The sequence below is a fragment of the Silurus meridionalis genome, chromosome 1 (assembly GCF_014805685.1).
Source record: "Silurus meridionalis isolate SWU-2019-XX chromosome 1, ASM1480568v1, whole genome shotgun sequence".
Lineage (NCBI taxonomy): Eukaryota > Metazoa > Chordata > Actinopteri > Siluriformes > Siluridae > Silurus > Silurus meridionalis.
Genome location: NC_060884.1, coordinates 2,953,830 through 2,976,820, shown reverse-complemented (window position 1 = coordinate 2,976,820; position 22,991 = coordinate 2,953,830). Strand labels below are relative to the sequence as shown.

Genomic DNA, 22,991 nt, shown 5'->3' with positions numbered 1-22,991 from the left:
GAATATCACGAAACACCAGTCATAATTGTGTTATGCCCACAGCAAGTTGTGGGAATAGAGAGGCATCTGACAAATGCCACTGATATAAAGGAACTATTTTGGAAGCATTATGATAAAGAAAAAAGTTTACCAAAAAATGTTGTGGCAGCATTATTTAAATAAGTATATTGTATACATACAAATGCACACACTAAGTGTTTTTTTAAATATATCAAAAGGATAGGTTGGCTGTTCACTGATTAGATTTTTAAAGTCATGAACAGCCTAAAGCTTGACATTAGGAGATTCAGCTGTAGATAGCTGTTTTTCTTTGTAGTTTGTATTGTGGCTAGTTTCGCTGTAGTTTAAGTAATTTTTTTTAATCTAGGCTTGTAGTTCAAGCAAATACTTGCAATGGTCTTTCAGTTACATAAAAAGTTTGCCATTGTTTTTGTAGTCATCTAAAACAGTAGCTATGTCCTGGTATAGCTATTTTTGTTTTTAACACATTTAGCTTGTAGTTGGATACATTGCAATTGCAAACCGCAGTACTTCTCCATCTAGTTTGGTGAGTTTGTAGCCAAATATTTATTTAAATAAATATATTGTATCTATGCATAAATATATTGTGTATATAAATCTTCTACATAACCAGATGATCTGACACAGGAATGTTGTTAGCAGGTATATATTTAGCTGGTGCCAATTAAAAAAAAACAAAAAAACCAGACTGCACCCTAAAATAACCTGTAAGTCATTAAGTCCTTTGAAATTGATGTTGTGAAACTGGAGGAAAGTTGAAAATGTAATACTTTTAGCATGCAATACTGCATGGTCTTTATTACTGGCTGAAGGACACGCAGAGCTTAGCTGCTTCGGATCGACAGGAGTCCCCTGCTCAAACAAAAGCGGGAATGACAGAAAGTGTAAATGAGATCATGAAAGACAAAAGAGCCGTCTTTTCCAAATCCCATTATCTTAGAGGAAACCAGAACTCCTCTGCCAGGCCCCACGCCGGGCTGTGCGTTTTCTCTCTCTCTTTCGCCCTCTAAATCACTCTATCATTTGCATGCTAAGTATGGGTTGGTATTCGTTTGGTAATGCCTATGGGCTAGTGATAAGCAGATTGAATTAACAGTCAGTGGGGGGGTTTTTGTCAACAGACTTGATCTCATGTAGAGCTGTAAAGCAGAAAAGAGAGAGAGAGAGAGAGAGAGAGAGAGAGAGAGAGAGAGAGAGAGTGGAGGCGTATAGGTTAAAGTACTAAACAAAAAGCCGCAGCTTTTCAATGTGCTTTCAACATCTTGGAATGTTGCTTTAGCCATCCGCTGAATATTTCCGATCCAAAAGGACGTAACATTTGTGCTAAAAAAGGGAGGAGCAGGGCTTCGAGTAGCACAAGGACCTGGGCCTCGTATTTCAAATAAACATCGAAATATTTTCCTACACTCGCATTTTGCTCTGCGATAAAAAACAAACCCCATCCACCTTTTTATTTTACACTTTACCACCCAAACCCCATGTGGCTCGCTCATGGGCAAAGCCTAAATCTAACTCACAGGTCTACCCAAGCAATGGGGATATGTGTGTGTGTGTGTGTGTGTGTTAGCAGCTGTCTCTTGCATCTGTCTGGCAGGGTTGTGAATAAACACAGTGAGATAAACAGAACAGCGTGGAGACTCAGACCACACACCGTGGTCGTCACACACTTGGACACGCTAACGTGTTTTTCTTTTCTTTTTACAACATAAGGCAAATGCTACCGAAAAGCTCCGAGCTTTATCGAGCGAGCCGAGCACCTTCGTTTATTCGAGAAGGTCCACGGGTTCTTACAGTTCCAAATGTAACCAGGATTAACTTGGGTGTCTGGCGAAAAGATGTGAATCGAAGCAGACAGTCAGTAGAAGCCTGGTCATGTCAGACAACAGGCTTCGCATCTGATTAGTTACGTAAGCGGATCTGTAAGACGAGCCAGTAGGGTGTGAACTTGTAAATATGTGCACACACAGGATCCTCACACACACACACACACACACACACACATCATTACTTTTTTGTATTGTTCCCCAAGAATGGGTTAGTATTTTATCACCTAAGTGAAATGGATATACACCGTTTGTCTCAGGAGAAAGGCGTGTGTGTGTTTATATATAATCCTTAGTTCCAATACATTAACCTTTTCTATAGTAAATTATTAGCAAATGTATTGGGACACCTGATTTATTCTGCCATATGTGTCCTCAAACTATTATATCAAAGTTGGAGGCAATTGTATTGGATGTCTTTGGGTGCAGTACCATTAGATTTTCCTTTCACTTGAACTAGGAGAACCAGACCTGTTCCAGCATGACAATAACCCCCTGTGCACAAAGCCAGCTCCATAAAGGATTGGAAAATCTCCTGCTATAGATCTCAAAACCCTGTTAAAGTCCTTTAGGATGATTGTGAATCCTGAGTGCACCCCAGGCCTCCTCACCTCACCTACATGAGTACCTGACTTTACTAAATGGCTGAAAGAGCAGTTGTCTCTAAAATCTAGTGAAACATCTTCCCAGAAATGTTATTATGACAGCAAATTGGGGACTAAATGTGGAATGGGATTCTCAAAAAGAAGCACATACCAACCTTGTGCTCGTTTGCCCACAATTTAGTCTTCAAAGTCAATGTGTTAGAAGCAGGAAGCGAGCGTAAGGATTTGAGGAAGTTTGACAAATTGTGACGTCTAGACGACTGGGCCAAAGCATCTCCAAAACTGCAGCTCTTGTGGCTTGTTCCTGGTCTGCAGTGGTCAGTATCTATCAAAGGTGCTCCAAGGAAGGAAGGCTCATTAATGCAAGTGGGGAGCGAAGGCTGGTCCGTGTGGTCCGATCCAACAGAAGAAGTTCATGCTGTTGATGCTTGATGGCTCAGAACTGTTTTGGCAGCAAAAAGGGGACCAACACAATATTAGGCACGTGGTCATAATGTTATGCCTTCTGGGTGGCCATGTTATGTATTTTAATGCTTATTCTTTTTAAAAAAAATCAGCACACACATGAAATGCATTCAGTCCTGTGACTTTTTATGTAAGCATAAAAATGAATATACAACTCTCGTCTGAAATGTCTGTACACCAGGTTACGAGACCACATCAAGATGATTTAAACGTGGCAAAGCAAACATGGAGAAAATGATGAGTAACCACCTTGAATCATTTCATCAAAGCATGCTGACTCTGCCTCTAAAGGAAATTACACAGGGCTTTTGTCTGTGCTGAGAACGGCTTGCCTGAGAATCAGTGGGAGACGTGTTTTATGTGCAGGTGAACTGCAGGAGCATGGAGGGCTGTTGCCATCATTTGGTTCGAACAGTAGAAAAAGGAGACTGGATTGATTAGACGTATGAGGGGGGAAAAAACGGACATGAAGTAAGGGGAGTGCAGGAAGTGTGTGTGAATGTGAAAACCCTGCAGGTACGCTTGTAACCCTACCCTTGTGAGAGTCTTGCATGACATTTCACAACATACAGGTTTTTATATTCCTCACTGTGTGTCGTGTTGAGCCCCCAAAAGCCGCCCCCCCCCAAAAAGTTGGTCAATAAATAGATATATATTTTTTTTACATGACCAGAATTCGGCATTTTGGACCGAAAGCATACAAATATGTCGGCTGCGCTCTGCTCACATGCTACACACCTGTACGGATATGAAATCATATCATTGACAAAGGCAGCTGTTGCTTCGACAGCTGGAATGGGACGTGTGGTGATCCAACGGTTCCTGGGATTTAATCAGCGAGCAGCAAGTACCAATAAACAGTTCTGATTAACAGGAGAAATCCATTTGACACAGAGTTATCCTTCTTTTTCACACAGACGGAACCATGGAAAATAACAGGACACATCACCTGAAAGGATTTGGAAGAATGAAGAACTTCCAGGAAAGTATTGTTCATCGCTCGCTCGCTCCCTCCCTCCATCCCTTCCTTTCTCTCTCTCTCTGTGGGATCTGGGATCAGTTCCCGCTCTTGTTCTCGTATGGCCATGACCTTTCAATTTGTAATTTGCCTTGGACACACTCAAGGGTCATTGTGCATATATGAAAGAATTTTAACCCATTAACTCTCTCTCTCTCTCTCTCTCTCTCCCTCCTTCTCTGGTTTTTCTGCTTCTTACTCATTCTCTTTGGAATCAGCTCCAGCTCTTATTCTCGTATGGCCATGACTGTTTCACTTTTTAAGTTGCATGTGTGCATGTATGATGAACTAACACCTTTACTCTCTCTCTCTCTTTCTCTCCCACACTCTCTTTTTCTCTCTCTCCCTCTCAGTCTTTCTCTGCGATTGGCTCCAACTCTTTCCTCCCGTATGGCCATCACCTGTAAATTTGTAATTTTGTTTAACACTCATTTGAACCCTTTATCCCCTTTACCTCTTTCTTCCTTCCTTTCTTAGATCAGCTCCAGCTCCCTCTCTTGAATGGTTTTTCTTTAACACTCATTTTAAACCATTTCCTTCCTTCCTTCCTTCCTTCCTTCCTTCCTCCCTCCCTCCCTCCTCCCTCCCTCCCTTCCTTCCTTCCCTCCCACTCTTTCTCTGAGATCGACTCCAGCTCTTCCTCCCATATAGCCATCACCTGTCAATTTGTAATTTGCTTAAACACAAAATTTTAACCCTTTATCTCTTCCTCATTTTTCTCTGTCTGCCCCCCCCCTCTCTCTTTCACACTTTTTTTCACATTAACAGGTCTTTCATAGCAACATTTACAAGAGGGTACATCAATTCTATGCTACAGAGATGCCAGCATTGATACCTAGAAAACCTAGCATTCGTCAGTAGGCGAGACAGATTTTCCAGATGTGCACCAAATCAGCAGTGAGAAAGCAGCGAGGTGCCAATAGCTAATAGATCATAAGAGGTAATAGGTTTTTTGTAATTCTTTTACTATTTGTATTGGATTTCTATTAGCTTGGAAGATCGATGCTTCTGAGCGAAACTGACAAAAGGAACCACTGCTAGATGCAAAGACGCACCTTTCACGTCCGTTCCGCTTTATTTGAATTTGTTCTCACTGAATTTTAGTCGGAAACGGCCTCGAAATACTTTAAAACACAAAATACTGCAATGTTCGCAACTCTGGGCTACATGTTTACTGATTTCAATACCACAGCTTTAAGAACATCTCGACTCCAGCACATCCACCATAACCATCCATCCATCCATCCATACTTCCATCCATTTATCCATCCTTCCCAAGACCTGACCACTGCACAGTCACTGCAATTGGACGATGACCCTCCATTAACAAAAGAGTGGTTTTTTTTTCGTCCCTGCTTTTCTTCTTCTTCTTCTTTCCTCCTCTTCTGTGTGGTCGATGCAGACCAGCAGGAGCCAATCACCAGCATTTTCCCTCGGGCATGAGGGAGGATTTCATCCTTATGTTGGGGCTGAAGATATCGCTTACTTCCGACTCCAATCTCACCCCAGGCACCTTAAAGACAGATACGGCTGACAGAAAGAAAAACAGACATGAATCAGATTTCACTGATATTCCCCATATTATGATTTACAGATTTTTTTTTATAAAATTATTCACATATACAGTATATATATTACGAAGAATTAATTTTGTTGGAAAAATCGAATGTTGCGTGGAATTAAAATATTTGTTAATAATACAAATTTTCATATATATATATATATATATATATATATATATATATATATATATATATATATATATATACACACACACACATGATTTTTGGTTATATACAACCTTCTAGCAAGGTTTCGCTAACTGCTCTTATTTCCTTTGTTTTCCAACTACTTCTGAGTTTGGATTTCCCCTTTTTGATCTTCTATTCTCGAAATTCTTCAAACTTCGTGAATTTACTGATTCTGATAATTGGAAAATTAGTTGTGAAACTGGTGAAAGTGTGGCTTTAATCTGTGAGAGAGAGTCACTCACTGTCCCGCAGCTGCATCACAGGCGGTGGCAGAGTGCTGAAGTAGGGATGGTGTAACGCATCCTGGGCTGAAATCCTTTCTTTGGGGATCACGGTCAACATCTGCTGCGCCAGGTCCTCCGTCTTATAGGGTAACTGTGCAAATCTGAGCCAACACACGCCCACACACACACACACACACACACACATATACAAACACACACACTCAAGGTATGGGTCAGGCCTTTGGTTGGGAAGTTGCAGCTGGGGGTTGCTGACTACACAAAGACCTCTCTGTTCTGTCTTGGAATGAATACACACACACACACACACACACACACACACACACACACATACACAAGCTAAACTGATATTACCTTTTCCAGACATCTCTGAATTGCTGGGGTTTGCAGGGCAGGAAGCATTCTGTAAGAACACACACACAAAAATGCTCTCAGTGTTTAGAGAAAACCGAAACCCGAAGGGCCTCCACCTCAGGCATCCTCGATTCCAAACCTCATTCCCCTACACGCGGGACCTCAGATGCCCTGGAACCCACGTGCTCGGCTGTGTCATGGACATATTCCCTCTCAAACCTCCCCTTCCTCTGGATGGCCACCCAGTGATTCGGCCTTTTGGTCTCTATGTAACTCTCGCTCTCTCTCAAAGCTAGACCATGTTCACCTCACAGCACACCTGGTTGTGGTTGCAAGGTTGGCCTGGTTCTTGAGCCTGACTCACACATTTGGAGAGAAAGATACGGATTTTTGCTGTACGCAGCACACCGCATTACTGCAATGTTCACAAGCTGGTACACAAAACCTGCTGAGTAAAAAACATGTGTACATTTCCTGTGAAATAAAATATTGACACACAAACCACACACACACACACATTTTTGTCCAGCTATTATTCTATTAACATAATTATTTGCACCTATATAAACATGCCCCCCCCCACACACACACGTTTGTCTTGCTATCATTGTGAGGACCTTCCATTAAGGTCATTATTTTCAGCTAATTAACACTATGCATGGGTCACCAACGCACACCATGCTTTTATTTTATAATATAATAAAATACTATCATTATAATATAATAATATATTACTATTATTTTATTAATATCTCCCACAAAGTCTAAACTCTCAGATATTCTTATCATTTTGGGGACATCTGGTCACCATGAAGATATATAAACGTGCCCACACACACACACACACACACACATGCACCAATGCACACCATGATTTGTTTCTAATAATAATATATGATTATTATTATATAATAACAAGTCACACAAATATCACTACTAGGTCAAAACTCTATGATTTTAATATCATTGTGGGGACATCTGGTCGCAATGAAGATATATAAACACACCCACACACACACATACACACACACACACGCACACACACGCTCTACAGTGAAGATCAGCACAGCACCTGTGTCATCACTCTGCATTTTTGACTCATGTCTGCTCGCAGGAGACCTTTCCCACCCCGTGTTTGTGTCTGACTCGAAGGTGTGAAGTTGCGTTGTAACATGTTAGCTTAGCACCTGTAGCGAGTGCACATGTGATCACACACACGTGTGTGTCAGCCAAACGGGCTTCAACGACACTCTGTGAAATTTCTGCTGTAACAGCAGGGCAATTGGATTTAATGGTAAGGATGTATTAATGGAAATGGGGCTATAGGTGTCAAAACCCTCCTCCCTTTTTCTTGCTCATTTACTCCCACACATACACTCTCTCTCTCTCACACACACACACACACACACACACACACACACACACACACACACACACACACACACACACACACACGATGGGATTGCTAAACCTTTCTAATATATAAACCAGTTACCAATCATTATTAAAAATGTGATAAAAGGCAGTCTACATCAAACTCTCTTTCACACACACACACCCACACACACACACACACACACACACACACACACACATACACACACACACACAAAACCTAAGTTTAACACATGGCTGACTCGGGTGACCAACTGTGCGAGGTGTGAGGCAGCAAAACGTAAAAAAATGAGCTTATCATTAACCCTTACTAACACTTCAGGATAAGGGTGAAGGGCTGGAGAGCGGAACAGGATGCGCCCACTCACCCGATTTATAGTTCGGCAGCTCGCTCACTCCCGGCCAGCTCTCCTCCGTGGGCATGCCGAGAACCTGCAAACCAGGAACAAGGAAAAGAAAAGAAAGAGGGGAGGATAGGAGAGGAAATGAACAGGACAAACAGGAGATTAAATGCTGCTCTGACATTCTTGCTCAATACACCAGCATTCTACAACCTCCAGGGGTCAAAGGAATATGCGGGAATATTTTCATTCCAAGCTCTAATCTGGGTAATCACACCTGCTCCTACAGATAGAGCCTGGAATGAAACAAAGAACCCCAACAAGTTTATATGCATTTAGAAAGTCAAATAAGATCTGATTAAGGAAGTGGTAAGAGCAGCTGTCTAGTGAAAAAGTCATGTTCACGTTATGGACAAAGTTTTTGGGATGCTTGACTTTTCCATCCATATGTGCTTCTTCCTCAAACTATTACCACAAAGACGGAGGCACACAATAGGCTTTTACTTTACTATCACCCTTGTGGCTAAATGAATCTCACAAATCTCCATAAGCAACCTCCAAAATCTAGTGGAACATCTTTGCAGAAGAGTGGAGGTTATTATAAAAGAAACGGAGACAAATGTGGGATGGGATGTTCAAAAAGCACATAGTAGTCCATCCGGCGTCACCATACTTTTGTGCATATATATATATATATATATATATATATATATATATATATATATATATATATATATATATATATATATATACACACACACACACACAATAGCGCACTCTATAGTCAATGTTGTACAATACAGTATACACAGTATAGCTCATTTCAAGATTCTTTGAATCAATTAAGCAGTGATGCTGATTTAGAGATGAAGAATTAATGGGAAAAAATTCCCCAAAAGTGTTATATTGCATAATTGTTTGTTTATTATTATTTTTTTCTGACCCAACACTTGCCCTTAGACCCTTAGCTCTCTTCTCAGTACAATAAAAACTTCTTGAAACTTTGTTACAAATGCAAAACGTACAGAAAAATTCTGGAGTATTCCTTCAATCATGTTATTAACCCTGCTTATTTTTTGCCCATAATTGGACTGATTTCCACTCACAGGCCCATTCACACACTATACACTTACTCTCCAGATCTTCACCAACTGCTCGAAAGCATCAGCCACGCCGGGGAACGCAGGCACCCCCTGGAGCATCTCGATAAAAATGCAGCCTGCGCCCCTACAAACACAAACACACACACAGCTTTAAATATGTTCATATAGACATGTGTAACGTTCAGATAGCATGTGTTTGATTTCCTTACCAGATATCCAGTGCTGTTGAATAATCTGTGGACCCCAGGAGAACATCAGGTGGTCTGTACCACAGGGTCACGACTTCCGCAGAGTATGTCTGGCATGGGATTGACTTTGACCTGGCTAGACCTTTTGGGATTAAAAATGTTACAACGAAGCAAAAATGAACCAAATGTTGCATTGAACTCAAAGGAACTCAATTGTATTAAAATAAAATCAGCCAATCATGTGGCACCATGCTGGTGCAGGTTAAGTGCTTTAGTTATTTTTCCACATTAAACATTAAAATGAGGGACAAATGAATGTAAAACCTGGTCTTTTTCAAGTTAATTTCATTGGCCATCCTGTGAAATGCAAATACTGTCTATAGTGTGGCTTTTCTGCACTTATATATTTGTTATTTGTAAGGTTTATTGATCCAAAATATTTTTATAATTTTTTTTCTATATCTCTGTGTGCGTTTCTGTGCATCGTGACTCGTGAAATGTTATGAGGAAATCGAATCCAGTACACGACCGACATGATTCGACTATCAGTCCACTATAGGCAAGACTTAACAATTCTGTCCTGAATCGAAATCCTTAGACGGGGACGTTTAGCATTTTTATGTGTAAAAATGCTAAAGTACTTAAATTCTCATCCCGACCACCATGCCATGGTGAAGATCACATTTCTTCCCCATTCTGAAGTCTGATTCTGCACATGTGATGACACTTGAAGCGTTAGAGCCACATGATTGGTCGATTGCATGAACATGTTTTAGAACGTGTTTCAGGAATGCACCAAAGTCGGCCAGTTTCAGCTCGCCCATGTAGCTGATGAGCAGGTTCTGAGGTTTCAGGTCCCGATGCAGAATCCTCCTGCTGTGGATGTATGATAAACCTCGCAACAGCTGGAACATGAAGATCTGTCAGAGAGACCGAAAGAGAGAGATAGAGAGAGAGAGAGAGAGAGACAGAGAACGGGAGAGAAATACGTTTCTTTTCCTTCCATTTCCTTGGATTTTGCTCTAAACTGAAGCAACATGAAGCTAAACGATCTTACACGAACATTCCATGGGTGAAGTCCTCCTGGATGCTGGATCATATACTGAGCCAAGTCTGTTTGCTGAGGAAAGGAGACAATCGAAGATGACTTCAAAGAAACCTCCAGAAATGGTTTTTGATTATGTTATAATGTGAGCATTGATGATAATGTTTCACTGAAGGCCACACGCTTTCAATGAAACATTATCATCAATGCTCAACCAAAGTGAGAAATTTGGACTCACCATGTACTCGAAGACGAAGGTGAGGGACTCGCGCGTGTGGATGATGTCATGGAGCAGGACGATGTTGGCATGCTTGAGGCCTTTTAAGAGAGAGGCTAGGGGAAGGAAACACAATTATACTTTTGAGAATGTTGGATTTTTGCCTCGGAATCCAGATTATAATAAGTGATTGATAAGTGATGATTGTTGTCTTACCCTCTCTGATCGCTGTGAACGGTACGCCTTCCTCTGTTTTCATTCGAATCACCTTGAGCGCCACCAAGTGCCCATTTATCCTTACAAAAAAACGTAAAACAAACAACATGCTTTAGTAAAATCGTAGCGAATCATACCCTTCCTGCTGAAAAAAAAAAATCATGAGTAACCATAAGTTAAGAATATCACACAGAAATCTCATACAGCGAAAACGAATGCCATAAAGGAAGAAACCCAATGAACACAATTCAACACATCTCCTTTCACTGTAGCCACAACTGCACCACCTGCATACATAATCTCTAGCAGAAGCATCGATATTAACCTTATAAAATGACCCTGGGTTTTGCCTGCAATTTTTGTCAAATTTTTCTTGAAAAGTCCATCTTGGAAATGTCGTTGTACAGTAAGTAAATCTGCAACCAAATCAATTTCTTCATTTTAGCCATTGTGGGATGAAAAAACAGCTATTATATCCACACGAATATATTTGAGGTTGTGCCTTTTGTAAACTGCTCAGTTGTATGAATGTAAATATTTGTAAATTGCTCTAAATAAGGGCATCTGCCAAACGCTATAAATGTAAATACTCTCTACACAAATCAAATAAAGGCAGTAAAGCACTTTCTATTTGAAGTAAAAACCGAATCAGTCAGTTTGTCAGACTACCAGCAGAGGGCGACTGCAAACTTTTCCTCTTCTAATTAGTAGTGTATTTTAGGTGCTTTCTGTTTCTGTTCTGAGGTCAGGCTTTCGAGAGAAGATCGTTGAGATCGAACAATAGCAATCTATTACGCAACTGTTTCTATTTTACTCTCCTGACATGAGTAGCACCTTGTTTGAGCTGACAAAGAGGAGGAACAGGTTTGCTGAAAATCTTTCTGTTCACAATGCAAATCCAACTCCATGATAATCATTTTCCTGTTCAATTGAACATGGACATGGAGGTGTGAGGTAGTTTTGTATTCCTGCTTCCTGAAGGAATTCTATCCAAAACTGATGTCATTGAGTTTGTATTCACCAGTTGGCTCTCCAGCTGTCTTCTGGACCCCCTCACCTCATATGTCACTCTGTCTTTCTCACGCAGACATGCGATATTAATACATCACTAGTTACAGGCAGATTTCCATCGAGTTTTCCTTCGAAAGCTGTCAGTTGACTGACACAGAGCCAAAAACTAGAATGTGAATCAGAACAAAATGTTTAGATCTGACTCAGGTAAGGAATCCAGTGATGATGAGGAAAGTGCTTAAACTGAATTTCCCAATTGGAAAATTGGGAAGGTGTCCTCGGTCAAAATAGCCGCTCATGCCGTTAACTGTGATTACATACTTAGAACTTCAGAGCTTGGTATTTTTTGAAAAAAAGGAATCGATCATAAACTTTTTGCAACCTATTTCAATAAATACATTCTCTAGCTCAGCTGCAGAGCTTAAAAAAATTCCTGAATCTATTGGAATGCAGCTTGAACCCACAGACACCACTATTAGCAGGAATCGAGTGACATTGTGAGAAAAAAACAGACCATTAAAGGACAGCATTAAAGATCAAAAGTTATTAGGACAATGTTATGATGTGTTGACACTACAGGCCCATAGATGTATGCAGTACTGACCTGCTTATTCCTTTGTACACTGTAGCGTATGCACCTTCTCCAAGTTTCTCCAGGTTCAGGTATGAATTCGCCGTTCCAAACTGCAGCCCTGTGTTCTGCACATGCCCGTGTATTAGACTCGAAATGTATTTGAAATATTTGAAAATCTGTATGCATGCATGATGAGTACAAGGGGGTATCAAAAAGTTACGAGGCTAACTCGCCGGATTTACGCAACGGTGTCAAAAACGGCGACCTTTAAGTCGGATCTTCATTTTGGGAAAAAGTCTGTAGGAGCCAAATCTGGCGAGTGGGTAGGGTGGGTTCAGAAGTGAGATCACCTGCATTGTTCTCCGGCGATCATGCACAAGTTGGGGAATGGTTGTGTGGTTAAGCTTGTGGAAGGTCTTCCTGATCTCTCGGTCATCTTCCGATGATGTTCTTCCGCTCTTGAAGCGTGTGTACCACTCAAAACACCTCGAACGACTCGTTGCAGCATCACCGTATGTCAAACGAACGTCAGATTCGCCAGGTTTCACTCTGAGTTTCACGTTTGCTCTTTGCTTGCTGTCCTTGATAAAATTGTGGACGTATTAGCGCACACCAGAACAGCATCGGTTATCACCATTAGTCTTTTTGATACCGCCTTGTATGTAGAGTTTGAGTGTGTGTAAGTGTGTGCGAGTGTGTAGACCGACCCATTGAAACTCCTGAAAGTTCTTGCCCCCGAGTGGGTCACTGTTGCTGCGTCCTCTCTGCGCTCTCAGCCTGCGCACTTGTAGAGTGTGAAACCACTGAGGCTGAGGAGTCTCCACACCATCCAACTCTCCCAGCTACAGAGAGCGAGAGAGAGAGAGAGTGGGAGAAAGAGTGATAGAAGACAATTTACAATGAAAAGAAAATAAAGTAAGCATTAATTGATCTCTCTGAATTCTGTCATTTTTAAATAATCACTTATCATATGGTGCTAATGGATTTGAACACCATCTCAGAGGAAATGAAGCATGAGTTTTAATTAGACAAAAAAGAGATTGGAGGAATGGTAGTCAGTGAAACAATGATATAGATGGAGAGCTAGAAGAAGGAAGATATGCTCTATAAACAAAAGTAATGGGACACCTGAATTTTCCAGGAATACGTGGTTCCTCCTCACAAAGCTGGAGGCACACAATAATCCAAACTGTTAGCACAACTTGTAGGCACACAATATACCTTAATAAAGACAGCTTCATGAAGATTTTTTTACATGGTTTGGATTTGGTGGAAGATCTTGAGTGGCCTTCTACAAAGTCCTGACCTCAACCCTACTGAACACCTTCGGGATGAATTTGAATGCTGGGTTTATTATTTTGACTTTACTACCACAGTATTAGCATTTAGCTCTATTTAAGGTATTTCATTTCATGACACAGTCAATTTGTGACTTGATTTAGACTCAGTTAAACTTATGTTACTGGTCTTTTCATATCAGTGTACACATTCATCAGGCGAGTGTTTTGGCTGCAGAGGCACTGATGGAAACCGTCCTAAACCAGGGACGGCTTAAACTTAAGGTATTGAAGTGAAAATAAAACAAAGTGAGAAAGAAAACTCTTCTTGTCAAGAATAATTTATCAATAATTTGTATTTTTTTTACTTTTCTAATTGAAGAACAAATGCATTTTTTTGTGCCTCAGTAAAATTTTACAATGTGAAGCATCTATGAAACAAGTTAGTTCCAGTTATCTAACTTGTTATTAGAACAGGAGAGAATAGCAGTAAAGGGAGAAAAATGTAAAACAAAGATTAAAGAGATAGAGATGAAAGAAAGAGGAAAAGGAGAGAGGTTTAAAAAATGGGGGGAAATTACAAGACAACAAAGGAAGAAAAGAATAGGATGAAACAATACAAAGAAATGATGAAAGAATAAAAAAAGTAAAAACAAAATATCAGGGGAAAAAAACAAACAACAAATGAAAACATGAAGAGAAAATTAACAATGTAAAAACTCTTAAAATAAAGAAGAAAAAATAAAACAGGGAAAATATAATTTTAGCGATATAACTTCGGATACATATAACATGCTGGAGATACATAATGAAGTCTAGACTAAATGTGCCTAAGAAATGTGTATAAAATTTATTACAGTTACATTTGACAATATCTTGCAGGGTGATTTCACCATCTTAGAGCCCAGACTGGTAAACTCCACAGGGATTCACAGGAGTGATCCATGTCCCATTTTGTTACAGCACACAGATAAGATTTTTGCTCTTCAACAGCTCTGTGTAACATGTCAGAGACAGACTTTCACATATTTCTGTCACCTACATGTCCATATCCTCCCTCTCAATGCCTCCATGTTCTCCTTCTCTTTCCCTTCATATCCACCTCTCACTCTCTCCATGTCCTCCTTCTCACTGCCTCTATGTCCTCTCTCTCCATTTCGTCCCTCACATCACATCTACTCTATGTTCTCTTTATCTCTGCCTCCATGTCCTTTCTATCTCTGCCTTTATATCCTAGTTCTCGCTGCCTTAACCTCTTCCCTCTCTCTGCCTTTATGTTTCTATCTCTCTTTTCCTCAGTCTCCTCTCAATCTTCGCCTCCTTGTCTCTGCCTCAGTGTCCTCACTCTCAGTGCCTCAGTTTCTTTCCTGTCTCTGCCTCTATGTCCTGTCTCTTCCTGCCTCAATGTTCTACGTATCTTAAAGGCTCCTCCTTCATGTCCTCTCTATCTCTGCCTCCATGGTCTTTCTATTTATTCAAATATTTTGATATAATGGAGGAAAATGAAACAGGCCTAGACAGATCTTAAATTCAATGTTTTTATAGTAAATCTATAAGCTAATTACTACAAGCTCTTTTTTTTACATATCTCGACAAAATCTAGGCCACAAAGTTGCCTTAGTTGAGGAATAAAATGCGCAGGGACGTGTTTTTTATGAAAATAATAGATAACAGATTGATGTGATGCCATGCAAAGAAAATCTTCTTGTAAAATAACTTTTCACAGTTTAGTCTGTTAGTCTGTTATTCCACATATTTGTAATATATATCTTTCATAGTTATATTTTAGATTTGTGAAGCATCTATGAAACAATTTGGTTCCTGTTGTCTCACGTTACAGAAGCACCAGCCCTAATTGTTTTTCTCTCACTTGATCCTAATAAGGCAAAAATGCAGCATGTTATTTGACAGAAAATAACATGCTGTTACTATAGAAGTCATCGTTAAAGGAATATTTGTTTAAAAACGAATAAAAAAAGTATACTTTTCGCTCAAAGTGCAGCCCGTCAACGCAGAGATGTGTGTAATTTTGGTTTGCACCACAGCCATGAGGCTAGAAATGCTAAGAGCAGCCGGATTAGCATAAATCTGGCTGTACACGCCTCGGAAATAATATGCTCTTTCAAAATGTGTCATACAAACCACAAACTGCACAAAGCAGATGAGTGTAAGAATGAAAACAGCTCGATTTGACACGTGTGATCATTTAGCCATGTTGTTTTCTCAGTGAAAAACTAGCCTACATTGTATGATTGTTAGCAACCTCGGCTGCATAGAAAATTAGATTTGTGTCCACAGATAAATACACATATGGACAAAAGTATTGGGAAACCTGATTTTTTTTCCAACCATATGTGGTTCTTCATCCCAATTGTAGGCACACAATTGTACAAGATGCCTTTGGATGTTTGGAGGAAAGTATTTATTTCACTTGAACTAGGAAACCCAAACCTGTTCCAGCATGAGAGCGCCCCCATACACAAAGCCAGCTCCATGAACATAGGTTTTACATGGCTTGAAGTAGAAGATCTCCTGCTATAGAGCTCTGACCTCCTGATCCTTATTTAACACTTTTGGGATTAATTCTCCTCACCTCACCTACATCAGTACCTGACTTTACTAGCGACCTTGTAGTTGAATGAGTACATATCTCCACTCCAAAATCTAAAAAAAGTCTGTGTGACTAAATTTGATTTCCCAAAAGCTTCCATTTACCGTCCTTAAGGGTTCTTTCATCTGACCTTAAACCTAAAAAAAAGAATCTTCTGCATTCTGGAGCATTAACCATTTAAAGTACCTCAGGGGAAGGCAGAGACAAGACACTCCATCTCCTTGAGGACATCTCTTGTACTTCCAAGTCGGCTTTTCTCTGGTAAAAATGTTCCCGTCTGTCCTCCAACTCTTTCTGGGTTCCACAACACCAACAGCATTTCCTTGCACACTGAGCAACCCAGAGCCGGAGTCTTCGCTGCAAATCCTCCATCACTGAGGCTAAGTCAAGCCTCGCTCATATGACTAGGATAAGTGTGTGTGTGTGTGTGTGTGTGTGTGTGTGTGTGTAGGTACGTGCTTGTGTGTTTTTTTCTGTAAAGAAGCCTGGTCTTATGACTGTTACCCGTTTGTCAGAGCAAAACAAACACAGCCATGTTCTCTTTGCTAATGCGAACAAGCGTGCCTATTCAACAGTACAGGATAGATAATAAAAGAGAGAGAAAGAGAGAGAAAGTTTATAATGTTGATAGAAAGAGGAATGAAGAAGACAGAACAGGGAATGTATAGCACTCAGACTAAAAAGAAATGCTTATTAAAAGTTTTCTCATAAAAACATGGTTCATGGTCACGCTGCTCATTGCTTTAGTAAGTAAGAAAAAAAGAGCAGAAAAGAAGTGTTTTATTTCTCTTCTACCACAAAACAAACACATATTGTGTTTATTAAATAATTTTCAATTATAGGAGACCTAATGCAGCTAAAGATGGTTTCAAATGAACAGACTTTGAAACCACAAGAATGATTTTGGACTGTGATTAGTTTGGATTTGGGCTTCAATTTCCAAGAATTTCTTTTCTCAATAAAACATCATTGAACACTTGATGGAACAAATTATGGGATTAATAATGAATGGACATTTGGTGTCACCCAGATGAGGATGAGTTTCCCTTCAGAGTCTGGTTTCTCTCAAGGTTTTGTCCTTTGATCATCTCAGAGAGACCTTTTTTTGCCACTCTCACCACTGTCTTGTTTATTATGGATACACTTATCGGGACTAATTAATGCTGCAAAAATGTATTATTTCTTTAAACCTGCTTCAGCACAATGGTCAGTGCTAATTTAATTGAATTGTTGACTGTTTAAAGCTACATTTAATATGGTGGACAGTAATGAAGTAAATGTAATTGGTTACCGTACGTCAGTTGTTTTTTTCTTTTACGTATCTGTACTTTACTGAAGTATTTCTGTTTGGGGAAACTTTAACTTTAACTTCACTAAAAGTCAAATATTGTACTTTTTACTCTACAACATTTTGCAAAATCAGTTCCTTTTTATTCATTAACTGGCACACAGCAAGCCACCAATCAGCTTCGAGCATGTGCTCTGTTTTGAACTGGTTTTGATTGGCGCTTGGTGTATCTACTTAACACAGTTCAACATCAGTTTAACAGCAAGCAAAACATTTTAAAAGGAATAAATGATGGAAGAAACTCCAGACTCGAACTCGCCACAACACCCGTGGCCCTATTTCTACGATTATTTTAAAGCAGTTGAAAAGAAGGTTTTGGGGTTGTGATAATTTTGATAGAAATCCATCAGTGTTTGGAGACTCCTTTAAGAAATGTTAAATAAATATCTCCATACAGAATAATGCCGCAGAACCACTGCCCGAGCTGCTGTAATAGAAAATGAATAGTGGAAATGTTCAGTGGTGAAAAGGATGGTAACGAACACTGGGCTATGTCACAGGATGAAGGGGCTGAGAGTGTAAATTGCATCAGGATAGAGAGAGAGAGAGAGAGAGAGAGAGAGAGAGAGAGGATGCTGCTTGTGCTCATTTTTAGTCATCACTATTCCAGCTCATTCTGCATGTCTCTGTGAGGAGACACGGTCAGCAAAGCTGAAAATGAAATGCCACTCAGTTCAGGGACAAGCCTCAGCAGGAAAAACAGAGACAGATGAAAATCTTGAGTGTCTGTGCTTAATGGTGCTGTGGTGCAGATTCATTTGCTCTTTCATTACAAAAACAACAATATCTATATACAAATGTCTGTGGACACCTGAGCATAAGATTGGTATGTGCTTCTTTTTTAAACATCCCATTCCATATTTAGTCCCCATTTTGTGAAGATCTGTGCGATTTTACTAAGCCACAAGGGTGAAGTGATGATGTAGATGAGGTGAAGAAACCTAGGATGCAGTCAGAGTGGCAATTCATCTCACAGTTTTCAATAGTGTTGCGGTCAAAGCTCTACAGCAGGAGATCTTTCACTCCAACCCATTTAACGCAGATCTTCTGGCTTTGTGCACAAGGGCATTGGCATTGTGGACTCCTAGTTCAAGTGAAGTTGATTGTGTGCCTCCTGGAAATGTCAGGTCTCAACTAGCCATATAATAAATAAACACACAGAGAAATCTGTAAGATCGTCCTCTAAAGTGATGATGAGGAATCCTGGTGCTCAAAATTTTCAAAAGCTTTCTTACCTCCCGATAGCCCAGGTGTCTCCGCTTTAAACCTGCAAACAAAACAAAAATAAGTGTTATTAAAGAAAGAAAAAAGAACAGGTTCATATCTATCTATCTATCTATCTATCTATCTATCTATCTATCTATCTATCTATCTATCTATCCATCCATCCATCCATTCATCCATCCATCCATCCATCCATCCATCCATCCATCCATCAGGACATATTGTCTTAAAGCCACTGAGATGTAGTTCGAGGTCTGGGAGACAAAATCTTTTTCTTCTTCTTCTTCTTCTTATTATTATAATATTCAGAAATCTGCGTTTTATCGTGTGGCATTTTTGAGGTACAACCAAACCATTTGACCGAATCGGAGAATCCTGTTTGGGAAGATGATATTTGTGCTCCCATTTGTAATAGTGTTAAAAAAAATTCAGAACCAGAACCAGAACCAGAACTAGCTTTTATTACCAGGTATGTTTACACACACAAGGAATTTTACTTGGTGACAGGAGCTTCCAGTGCAGGAGATAGTACAGACATTAGAAAGTACAGACATACAACCCATAACAGTGTCCTAGCAACACCTAGCAACCTGGTTTAGCGTAGCAGGGCTCCGTTAAAGCCAACATCAAAGTTCCTCTGTGAACTTTATCATTGCAGTTTAATGAATGGTTCCCTGCCACCATGCGGTCAGAGATCCCCTGTGTTAATTATCAAATAAAACCATTTTGAATAGTGATTGTGAGGAATACACCACTTTAGGATGTTTAATTATTGGAATACGACATTACACATCCTTAAATAAGACCCCAGTAGACACTTTCACTGGGGTCTTATTCCTCTCACTGCAGTGTCAGAAAAGAAAGAGAAAACAGAAAGAGTGAAAGACAGAAAGAGAGAAAGGAAGATCCCGGTATGCTTTTATTTCTTCTCTTTTCATCAACCTCTTCTGTCACCATCCTCAATCAACTCATTTTTAGTAGTGCTTTGACTCTTTCTTTCTTTCTTTCTTTCTTTCTCTCTCTCGTGTCATCTCGACTGCCTACACACGAGAGAGAGAGAGAGAGAGAGAGAGAGAGAGAGCGAGAGAGAGAGAGAGAGAGAGAGAGAGAGAGAGAGAGAGAGAGTGCACAAAGAGAGTGCACAACTCCTTCTGTAAAACATGGTCCCGAAACACTGCATGACTTCACCTGCGACTTGTTTTCTGTACTGATTCAGTCTGCTGCATAAAAGAAATAATGCATAAAAGAAATAATGGGACCAGGATATTGTGTGTGTGTGTGTGTGTGTGTGTGTGTGTGTGTGTGTGTGTGTGTGTGTGTGTGAGACACAAGTCAAAGTACTGATAAGACTCTACAGGAGTATCAAAGTAAAATATTAGCATAAGACTATTAGTCAACCTTTAATGAACACACACACACACACACACACACACACACACACACACACACACTGCGTTTAATGCATTATATTCCTTCACAGAAATGTAACAAGAGCAATTGGTCATTAGAGCAATCGTTCACTCGATGGTATACATTATATTTATTACAGTATACAGAGTTCTGAATGATGGATTATTAAAGAGCTGCCACTGTGAGACTCACAGCCTGGTGCACTGATAACCTTCAGGGCTGAAGGTTCCAGTATCGCAGAGGACACGAGAGCTCAGTGCAGATACGACATGAACAGCGAAAGACAGCAAATCGATTTGAAATAAAAGTCTGAATTAAAAACTGGAGTCAACAAGCGCATTTTCTGTGATACGACTGTGACGAGGCCGAGGCAGGCGGCGCTCCTGCTGTTCTCATACATGTACGAGGTTTAGATAAAGGAAAAAGCAAATGAAAGGGAAAAAATGGTTAAAGAAAAGTAAACAAATGAACCATGAGAGAAAAGAACAGGAAATGGTTAAGGATTGCAAAAGAAAACAAGGAAATGAAAAGGAAAGATAAAAAGTTACATGTATGCAGAAAGGAAAGGAAAGAAAAAAGAGAAGGAAAGGAGAAAATAAAAAGAAAATGAAAAGAAAGAATGGGAAGGAAAGGAAAAAAGAAAAGTAAGGAAATAAAATGAAAAGAAAGGAACTGAAAGAAAAGGAAAGGAAGAGAAAGAAAGGGGAAAGAAAATGAAATGGAAATGAAAAGAAAGGAAAGAAAATGAAAAGAAAGGAAATGAAAAGGGAATGAAAAGGAATGAAAAGGAAAAGAATGGAAAGGAAGAGAAAGAAATTAAAGGAAAGCAAAGGAGAGGAAAGGAAATCAAAGGAAAAAGGAAATGAAATAAAAAAAGAAAATGAAAAGAAAAGAAATGAAAAGGAAAGGTACTGAAAAAAGGAAAGGAAAGAAAAGGGAAAAGGAAAGGAAAGGAAAATTAAAGGAAAGGAAAAAAGGAAAAAAAAGGAAAGGAAAGGAAAGAAAAGGAAAAATAAAAATGTTTTAAATAAAGGAATGAAAAGAGAAACAGAAAACAAAAGCGAGTGAAAGAGAAGTAAACTGCATGTCCAGCATAATCCTCTTCACCTCACAATAAGTTATTACAATTTCCCACCTCAATTCTCATGTTTGTTCCCTCTCAATGTTCTTGATCATCTCACCATTTTCCTTCACCTTCATCCCGTTTCAGCTCCCAGGTGTGTGTGTGTGTGTGTGTGTGTGTGTGTTGTTTGTTCCCTCTCAGTGTGAGGACGTGTTTACAGCAGTGGAATGAGAGGACCTCGGTATTCTGAACTCACCCAGACGCTGGAACGCTTCAGTCGCAGCATGTCGGAGATTCTGCATGCTGACCAAAAAGATCCAGAGGTGTGGACAGCTGTGCAGCCTCACAGTGGCCGGCACATCTGGAAGGACATTGTGAACCTGTGAGAATTTACCTGGTCCTACTTGTAGCTCACAGCAACAGTAACAGCAGCATCGCATGCACGCCAACAAGTTGTGCTTCACTCACACGCAAAACACACACACACTCCCTCCCTCCCTCCTCTCTCTCTCTCTCTCTCTCTCTCTCTCTTTCTGCTTCCCTCCTTTCTCCTGCGCAATCACTACTGCGCCCGCGCGCGCGTGTATGCGCGCGTGCGTGCGTGTATTGCTAGCCAATCAGGACAGCCGGATGGGAGCCTCCACCCAATTGGGTGAATCAACAGCGAGGCAATGAGGTGGTGTTTGTTTTGAAAGGTGGGAGCCAAGTGTGTGCAGTGTGAATGTGTGTGTGTGTGTGTGTGTGTGTGTGTGTGTGTGTGTGTGTGTAGAAAAGAGAGTACAAGCTGTCAAAATGCAAACACAACCTATTTGTATAAATAAAAATGAACAGATGTTATCTGCAAAATTTCTTTCACACTAAACCTTGCAATTGCATGCACACATATACACACACACACACACAGTCCCAATTTGTTGCTGGGATTCTTTTCCACTCCTCCATAATGACATCACAGAGCTGCTGGATGTTAGACACATGGAGCTTCTCCACCTTCTGCTTGAGGATCCCCACAGGTGCTCAATAGGGTTCAGGTCTGGTGACATACTTGTCACTCCACCACCTTCACCTTCAGCTTCCTCAGCAAGGCAGTTGTCATCGTGGTGGTGTGTTTGAGGTCGTTATTATGTTGGAAAACTGCTGTTCAGCCCAGTTTCTAAAGGGAGGACGTCATGTTCTGCCTCAGAATGTCCCAGTACATGTTGGAATCAATGTTTCCCTCAATGCACTTATGCAACCCCAGACCACGATGCTACCACCACCATGCTTGACTGTAGGCAAGACACATTTTTCTTGGTACCACAGGATATGTTTTCAGTAATTCATGCTGTTAGACAGGTCGTCTTCAGCAAACTGTTTGCAGGCTTTCTTGTGAGCAGCTTCAGAAGAGGCGTGTATGGTCCTGTAAAGCAGAAATTAAAACCTTCAAAGCAACACACATTTATTCACGACATCCTTTCTTTACTCAGATAAAAGAAAAACAAACATTTAATTATAATAATTTGTAATCACTCATCATTTGTTTTACTGATGGGCCAAGTCTTAAGCACCCAAATCCACATGATGCACACATCTGGCAATTAAAACCGTCCGTGTGGAAACAGCAATAGTTCAGTTGGGTGTCCTGGTCACGTACGTGATTTAAAACACCATCATTTAAAACATTTGTGTTTTCATGCTCTATGATGTGTT

General features: G+C 40.2%; 1 protein-coding gene across 2 annotated transcripts; it reads right to left on the bottom strand.

Moving 5' to 3' along the window:
* Nucleotides 1–4,984: 4,984 nt before the first annotated feature.
* On the bottom strand, nt 4,985–21,799 carry cdk15 (cyclin-dependent kinase 15). Of its 2 annotated transcripts, XM_046857987.1 has the most exons (14): nt 21,559–21,799; nt 18,841–18,872; nt 13,077–13,211; nt 12,400–12,494; nt 10,785–10,864; nt 10,590–10,684; nt 10,364–10,426; nt 10,103–10,226; nt 9,328–9,448; nt 9,149–9,242; nt 8,043–8,106; nt 6,280–6,328; nt 5,926–6,068; nt 4,985–5,462 (listed from the first exon to the last, which is right to left on the bottom strand). In XM_046857987.1, exons 1-14 carry the CDS (start codon nt 21,740–21,742, stop codon nt 5,350–5,352), a joined length of 1,392 nt encoding a protein of 463 aa, XP_046713943.1. In that variant the 5' UTR covers nt 21,743–21,799; the 3' UTR covers nt 4,985–5,349. The 2 variants fall into 2 exon arrangements, with proteins under 2 accessions (XP_046713943.1, XP_046713949.1); XM_046857993.1 differs by lacking the exons at nt 18,841–18,872; nt 21,559–21,799 and adding an exon at nt 16,444–16,662.
* Between the last annotated feature and the right edge of the window lie 1,192 nt (nt 21,800–22,991).